This window comes from Hyposmocoma kahamanoa, unplaced genomic scaffold (assembly GCF_003589595.1).
Source record: "Hyposmocoma kahamanoa isolate Upper Pololo Valley unplaced genomic scaffold, ASM358959v1 82, whole genome shotgun sequence".
NCBI lineage: Eukaryota > Metazoa > Arthropoda > Insecta > Lepidoptera > Cosmopterigidae > Hyposmocoma > Hyposmocoma kahamanoa.
The window spans coordinates 693,608-702,327 of NW_020654133.1; the positions used below are offsets into that span (position 1 = coordinate 693,608).

An 8,720-nucleotide genomic window follows, 5' to 3' on the forward strand; every position below is an offset into this window, starting at 1 on the left:
AAGAAAAATCATCATTACAAACGTAGGAAATGATTTCTTATGTCGATCAATATAACAAAAAAAGGACAACATTATATAATCGGAAATTTACTTTAGGAAAATACAGTGTTTTTTAAAAGTATCTTAGGAACCATAAAGTTTTTTTTATAAAATCATTTTAGCATAGTAAATTTTTTGGGTCAAGCGTGGATTGTCCATAAAAATTAATAAAATTGGTCTAAATTTTCTTTAGTGCTGATAGACTCAGAGTCATGAAGGGACCATTTCATTGTATGGGACAAAAAAATCGGGACAGCAGAAATTAGACAAATGTGATGAGGGGATGCATAAGCCCTGAATGAAGCCACCCTAATAATAATATAATATTATTAATACAGCGACTCTCAAATTTCAGCTACTCGGAATAAGTTCAAAACGCCTCTGTGCAATACTAGATGGCGCAGAACCACCATCCGATACGGAGTCATCAAGCGGGTCTCCTGACCAGTTTGAGACCATTTCACTGGACAGCATCTCTTCGGATGAGGAAATTCTGAGTCAAGATAGCAGTAGGAAGAAGAAGGTAAATATACCAACAATGTTGTGACCTTTTGATGCTGGTCTTCTGACAGACTGATAGGCAGATGGTTCATGTCACTTGTTACAACTTATTTGATCAGACTGGCCTAGTTAATGTCAAAGTCAAAGTGAAGTAATCATTTATTCCATAGGTAAAATTTTTACACTTGAAAACATCTTTGATTGCTCTTTTTGAATAAACTTATATGCTATGGAATACACTTTGAATCATAATTGTGTAGAATCTAGAATCATGTTGCCTTTCTCAATGCTCAAGTCAGGATTTGAGCAGACTTGAGTATGATTTCAAGCACTGGAAATACGACCCTAATGGCAAGGACTTGAGTATGATTTTCAGTGCTCACTGCGATACTCAAATCCTGACTTGAGTATTGAGTAGAGTTCTGGAATACGACCCTAAGACAAAGTTGTCAATTTTGTAATATGACTTTTCAATTAAAATACTTTTAATGTTAGTTTTAAACTTAGAAAATGCTAATCTTATTATATTCTCCGGAATTTTATTGCAAAAACGCATACAGTTCCCCATAAAAGAATCGTTTACCTTAGTTTAACGAAATCCAAGGGCCTTACCACTTACTTACCTCTTATTACAGCTCAGTATAGGTTCGTAACGACAAAACAGCGGGATGGTGATATACACTTCCTGTAGCGCTGTGTCATTATTATTCATTTTAGGTATAAACTGAATCGTAATAAGAGTTCATGGTAAGGCCCCTGGCACCATGAGCTTGGACTCAGTTCTAAGGTTAATATTATGGATATCTTTTATTGACGTTATGTATATTTTTACGGGCATACAAATTATTTGAGTAAATGTACTGTGATGTCATGATACCAGTCTCCTTAAAGTTTTCTCTGAGAGAAACCCCAGAACTTAAACGGTACACAGAACGAATCGCTCGTTTTTGCAACACAAGTGTACTTTAATGAAGCTCTAACCTGAAACCTTGGCCTTTTCTGAGAGGAATTTAAATTTTTAACAGAACCTGTGTTTTAGAAATGTATAAATAATCTCAATCGCGTACATGTGTTTTTGTTTGTATTCCATAGCATATAAGTTTATTTGAAAAGAGTAATAAAGAGTAAAATCCCTAGAGTTTCTTGCTCGTTCATCTCTGGGAGGTCAGCGCAGTGAACGAGCCGTGGCTTAAAAAAGACGTCTTCAAGTATAAATTTATTTTACCTATGGAATAAATGATTTTTTGACTTTGACTTTTTAAAGAAACCAACGTTTTTGTAAAGTCATCAACCAGTTATGTCGATTATGTTTTTTATACAAACCACCCTAATATTCATTAAAGTTACACAAGATATTAATTTGAATATCTTTCTTTTTATTTACCAAAGAACATTCCAGTTTACGCTACCTACTTTTTGCAAAATATTGTATACATTTTTTTTTCTAATACCAACTGACGGGACGAACAATTTGTGCGCCTGGTGGTAAGCGACACGCCTGTCCATAACAGTTGCAGTGCCACCCAGAGCTTTAAAATGCAAAGATGTTAGGGACATTGCCACTATGCCCGTCACCCTGAGACGTAAGTTGACAAGTCCCATGTGCCTATAATTTCACTAGCACCCTTACCCTTCCAAACCGGAACGCAGTAATGCTGACGTCACTGCATGGCGGCAGAAATAGGTAAGGTGGCAGTACTTCCCTGAACGAAATCTGTCACAAGGAGTTCTACTGCTTCTAAAAATAACAGTTTCTTATGGTTACAAAATTCGCTTCCATTACATTCCACGGCACTGTAAATTGCGCTTAATAATAATAATAATTATTCGAATTTATTATTCAAAAATTTTTAAATACACTTGCAGCACAAACATAAGCACAGGGACTTAAAATCGAAATCAAAGAAGAAGAGAGCGAGAGAATCTTCAACAGAAGATGTTGAACAGTCCAAAGCATCCCGTGCAGGTCTCACTGTGCTTGAACTGCTGGAGTTGCAGGCGAGGGCTAGAGCTATTCGAGCGCAATTGCAGCAGGAACAACTTACTAGTAAGTATATAATAATTGACTTTTTTTATGATACCAAATGACAAACAACTCGTGCGCCTGGTCATTATACTAAGCGACCTTTTGATAAACTCAGAGCTCAGTACAACAACTGCGGCTGCGGTTTCCCTGGCATGTTTACCGTGAATAGAGTAGATGATTTTTTCGCCATAATACGAAAGAGACAATTGATCTTTTCTTACGAGAGTGAGCGATTCGGCCTATATTATTGTAAGAACATTAATTATTTATATTATAACAAATTAATTAATTATAATTATACTATTCTTTGTAATGTAAATTCAATTTACTTTAATTCTTAATTATTTACTTTATTAACAAAATAATAATTTTGCATTAATAAAATTTATTTTAATTGTTATGTTTTGCAATAAGTAATGTTAAATTTATTAATGGGTTTATACCTAAATAAAGAAACATTTTATTTTTATTTATTTATTAAGTGACACGCCTTTGACACAGTTGCAGTGCCACTCAGAGCCAGGAATCGCAAAAGATCTGAGAGGTACTGCCACGCTGCCTGTTACTCTGAGACATAAGTTGACAAGTCTAATTGATTCATAATGTTTTTCGCGACTAATCTCAATATTTTTTTTATCTACGTCTTTGTTCTTGAATTTCAATTACATTTTATAATTATCGTTTTTGCTCAGATGAGTGCCCTAAATTATTACTAGCTATATGAGACTTAAAAGGTCGAACTGAAAAATGAATGTTGTGAGTGTGATTATCCTAATAATGATTATTAATAATTATTAGCGTAATTATTCTAATAATTATTATACTTACTATTCTAATAATTATTATAGTTACTATTCTAATAATTATTATGGTTACTATTATAATAATTATTATAGTTACTATTCTAATAATTATTATTAGAATAATATTTTTATAATTCTCATTATTTTATAAACTGACGATCACTTACGAAAAATGACACGTAATTGTATTTGTGTGACATTTGTAAACTAAAGTAAACTCCGCGTCTGCGTGTGCATCATAACCACGAAGCACTCGCATATTTTTAAGTGTCTGCTTCCGCAACCGCCATCTGATTCAATATATACAGTTTATTTCACGATAGTATTGATAGGTGTGGGCAAAGCGCGAGAATTCGGCAGCGCGTGCTGCAAGCAGTTTTCTGAACAAATATTTTTTTCTGTACCACATGTTTTTATCTTTTTGCAGAACAACAAACAGAAACAGAAGTCGCTCAATCTTCGTCATCTGATGGCGAGGTAGAGATTAAAGAGGAGCCAGCTGAAGTATTGATCATCAGCAGCAGTGAGGATGAGAAGCCTGACTTAAATGAGCTTCAAAAAGGTAAACTCACCATTTCAAGTCTCCAATCTGTATTCAGCCAGCATGCAAGGAGAACTTTAGTCTAAACCTTCTCATCAGAAGAAGTCTGTGCTTAACGGTTGGACAAATATATGCACGCTAAATGCACTGTATAGAATAACTATTATTATAACCAAATCTCCAATAGTGTTAATACATGGAGAAAATGTATAATTAAATTTGTTTTTCACACTTTAATATTCGCGTTAATTATATAGTACTAGATAGTACTAGATTAATGTAGGGAAAATCAAAATAATTGTTATTATGAATAACACATCAGATGCGCAAATATCATGACAAACATACGACTTTATAAAGTTTTCTTTTTATTTTCAGAAATTCCTCCAAAAGAAAAAGAATTACCAAAGGAATCCTCCAAACAAATGAAGAAAGATAAGAAGAAGAAAGAGAAAGGCAAGAAAGATAAAAAGGATAAAGATGTTGACAAAGATAAAAGAAAGGATTCTACAACCAAAGATACCGAACAAAATACTTCTAAAGTACCTGAAAATGTTAAAGTATCTAATGAGAGTCCCCAGAAAATTACTAAAAAGATTAATGATTTAATAATAACTGTACCTCAACAAGCTACAAGAAAGATTAAACTTAACCGCAATAAAGTAACTGTCTCAGTTAGTAAAGAAAACAATGAGGAACCAAACCGAATAGTAAAAGTTACTGATGGTAACGAAAATGTTAACGAATTTACTTCAAAAATGGGTTCATCAATTATCTCAGTTGACAAATCTAACATGAAAGCTGTCATAAAAGATAAAATCGGAGAAAAAAATGATAAAAAAGATAAGTCAAAAAAGAAAAAAAGAAGGAAACGTATAAATGCAGATAAAGATAGTGATCACGATGAAATTACACTACAATTGTCTGACACTGAGAAGATGGATTTGTTAGAAGATTTCGATAGGAAAAGTTACGATGTAGTATCCAGTACTAGTAACGAGGATACTGATAGTAGTGCGGATACTGAAAGTGATTCTAATAACTCTAAAAATACATCGAAAGACAGCTTGAAAGATACTACTATTCATGATAAACATACATCTATTGAAATTAAAGATCCAACAAAAGTTCATGAAATAGATAATAAATTATCTAGTAATGAAGAATCCGTAAAACAGAAAAGTTTGCAAAATCCTCAAGAAAATAATAAAACAGATTCAGAAGATACAATAACTGAAACTGAAACATTTGAAACGATCGCTGAAATTGTTAATTGTCCAAATAAAACCGTTGAAGTTGATATTTCCGAAACAAATAATCAAAATAGAAATCCAGATAAGGGAACTGATATAACGGGATTCATTTCTGAAACTGTAAACAAAAATGTATTAACAATACAAAATATTGACGATATACCTGTTATAAATAAAGAACCCGAAATAAATTCTCAAGCTATGAAGACTGAGATTTCTGAAAATAAAGTTGCTGAAATAGACTCAATGGAGATTGACCAAGACAGTCAAGCACATAAAATTATTGAGAAGCGAAACAGTACTGATGCACTGAAACCTAAAACTCAAGATACAGAAAAAAATCTCTCAGAAGGGGAGCTTTCAGAACACAACAGTTCAGAAATTGAAGCTTTGGATCTAAAACCCGAAGTCGTTTGCATCTCTGATGATGAAAAAGGATCAGCTAAAAAGAAGAAGAAGAAAGATAAAAAGAAAAAAGATAAGAAATCTAAAAAGAAGGATTTTCGGGAAAGCGCCGATGAAAACTTTTACAGATATTCAGATTGCTTAGATAAAAATAATGCAGCAAATTCAAAAGTGACTGACAATTCCATTGAAGTTACTGGAATTGAACCTAGTAATACTGCAGTAGAAAACACTGAATCAATTAACGTAATGGATGATGACGTTTATGAAATTTTGGAACTAAGTGACGATTCTTCTTGCTATGAAGTTGAAGGTACTGTTTTATCAAAAGAGCCAACTGTAGAAGAAATTGCTGCTCTTTCTGCTAAAATAGACGAAATAGGCAAAGAAGAACGAGAAGAGGTTATCACAGAAGAAGAGATAAAAGAATTTGAGAGAAAAAATGAGAGTTTAGAAGCGGATGATAATATTGAAAATATTTCTTGGAAGGATAGATATTTAGATAGCAAGAAAGTGAAGAAAGTTTTAAGTACGTCAAATATATTAAATGCATTGAGAAAGAAGAATAAAGAATTAAAAAATAAATTGGAAGAAAAGAGGAAACAAGAAGAAAAACTGAAACAGAAAGAAAAAGAAAATGAAGCTAAGAAAGTTCAAAAAATTGAAGCTGAGAAAGAACTCGTTGAAGAAACTTTGGAAGAAGGTTCTATTGGACATTACAACACATTACAGGGGTCTACTAAATATGTTGATCCTGTTAAAGAAATTGACAAGACTGAAGAAACAAGTGTGGAAAAACAGAGTAAAGAAAAACAGATCGAGGGAGACGATGAAGATAATAAGAACGACGATGAAAATGCCAAGAAAGGAGTAACAGGAGAAATGAAGAAAGACGCAAAACAACTATTGAAAATGTACAAAAAGTTATTAAAATACAATGACATGAATAAACAAAAGCACAAAGATCCAAATAAAAAGAAAAAGAAGAAAAGCAAAAAGAAAGAGTCGTCTAAGGAAAGTGTTTCTGCGTAAAGCGCTTCGAAGGAAATTTAAAAGCGAAGTATAATTGTTTATTTCATATAACTACTTGCGTTAGTGATTGTTATTATATAGAAGCTGATTTTGTTGATGACGCAAAAACTTGCGTGCGTCAATTTAATTTTTTGTTACAAGAAGTAAAATAAATAAATTATATCACACTCACTCATTCTATTCTATCGCCAACGATGAATATTGATTACGCTTACGCAATGGGTGAACTTGTTTCGTTTTGGAACAATTATGAATTTAACCCCCCACTATCCTCCAGAATTGAAACCAAACAGTGGGTTACAATCTTTTATTTCCAGAAAACAAAAGTTAATAGTATTAGCTGGAGTCGGACCGAGAGCGTGGGTTACTAGAAGTGAATTGCATACATTACTCTAATTATTACTTAAATATTACATACAAGAACTAAAGGGAATAACTTTAGAAAAGACATTACATATCTGTATTATGTTAAGGAGGCCAAGCAAATCCAAGCCCAAAGCAACCTGACGGGAACCGGGTGAACTTGGTGAACAGGTCACAGCAGAAGTGTAAAAAATTAGGATTTGGAAGAAAATCTTGAAGAAAACCATAGGCGTCTAGAAGTAAAGTCAAAACGCTATAAAAGATAAGTGCGAAAACGGTTATTAAGAAAAATATTCTAGCAATCCAAAAACACAGATGTCATATAAAATGACTATAGATTAGTATTGTAAGTTGTAAAAAACTCGAGCCCGGGAGTCTGCATTCATAAACTCTACTCATTTTCGGCTCGGCTCGAAGGTCTAAAATTAAAACACTTACGAGTCCGAGTCTAGTCGAGTGTGAGTCATCGGAGCATGGACTCAAGTCCAAAAAGAACTCGAGTCGTAAACGTAACTCGAGTTTTGAACAAAAAAAAAACAGTTTCTTGCTCATTCTTCTCAGGGGATCTGCGGTACGAATGAGCAGTAAGAGTTTAATCAGTATGACGATTTGAAGTATAATTTGCTTACCTATGAAATAATAGTAGTTTGTGTATTATGAACGATAAAAGACAGACGGACAGAAGAAAGAAAGACATTACTAACGAGGGTCTATTAGAAGCCCGAAGCCGAAGGCTGAGGTCTTTTATAACTCGAGCTTTGTATTTTTATACCGTCCGTGACCTACCTACAATCTTTTTCATCACGTTTGCGAGGAAATAAATAATATAAATATGGTTCACAGCACAACAATTATTATTATGATTTGGCAAATAGCGGGGTTTTTAATTCTTCCATAGATAACTCGAACTAAAATGTTGAAATGAAAACTACCAAAGTTTTACCATTATTATTCCAGCGTAAATACGCTACCGCAGACGTGGCTTTGAGTGAAGCATCACTAAACAAAATCTAATTCTAAATTACTCGACTCATCCGTAGAACAAAGACCTACATGCAAGACTGCTTATTCTGAGGACATTGCACATTTCGTTCGTTGTTCTTCGCTGTGGCAATCAGATTGACTGTTGTAGGATTTTATATTTCCTAAACGAAATATGATACAAAAGTTCTGAAAACACCATTGACTTACAATTATATGGACGTCGGGTCCGCGCTAAAAAGTGTCCGAACTTATAGGGCGTTAAAATCGTATACAGAGCGTCATTCACGCTTTAGTCTTCGTTTATTCGACTGACAGCGACGCAAGCAAAATTAGACAGTACTGCGATGAGATTACAATTTAAATTCAACGTTTTAGCTTTTTCATATTCCTTTACATGTCACTACGTTTAAATAGGTTGACTTGGGACATTTTTTTCGTGGTTTTTGTATTAGACCCGTCTTCCATTTATTTGTAAGTCAATGGAAAACACCTATCGATTAGCCTTATTTTGAATACAAGAAAATGTATTTATTCTATTTTCGCTGTATAATCATATCGGACTTTGTTCTTTGGATGAGTCGTACTATTGGCCGCTCGCAGCTACGAGTGCTACGATAACTCGATCTTCCGGCTGCTGTAGCGGGAGATCGAGTTATCGTAGCACGTCGCGTAGTATGACTATACGTCTTCGCGTCGTAGTCGCTCGTAGCACGTCTGTTGCATTGCTACGCCGTAGTCCGATTCAAGTCGTGTCTCGTTTTCTCTTGCAACAT

The 8,720-nt window shown here is 33.8% G+C and overlaps 1 protein-coding gene across 1 annotated transcript in view; it reads left to right on the forward strand.

Annotated features, from left to right (window-relative positions):
* The window catches only part of LOC113234249 (DNA ligase 1), a 47,975-nt gene extending 41,211 nt beyond the window's left edge, over positions 1–6,764 (forward strand). Inside the window, exons 2-6 of the mRNA XM_026469548.1 lie at positions 395–562; positions 2,407–2,587; positions 3,797–3,931; positions 4,289–4,636; positions 4,754–6,764. Of these exons, the coding sequence (XP_026325333.1) occupies positions 395–562; positions 2,407–2,587; positions 3,797–3,931; positions 4,289–4,636; positions 4,754–6,600 (2,679 nt within the window). The 3' untranslated portion in view covers positions 6,601–6,764. The remainder of the gene's footprint in view (positions 1–394; positions 563–2,406; positions 2,588–3,796; positions 3,932–4,288; positions 4,637–4,753) is intronic.
* The last annotated feature ends 1,956 nt before the right edge of the window (positions 6,765–8,720 follow it).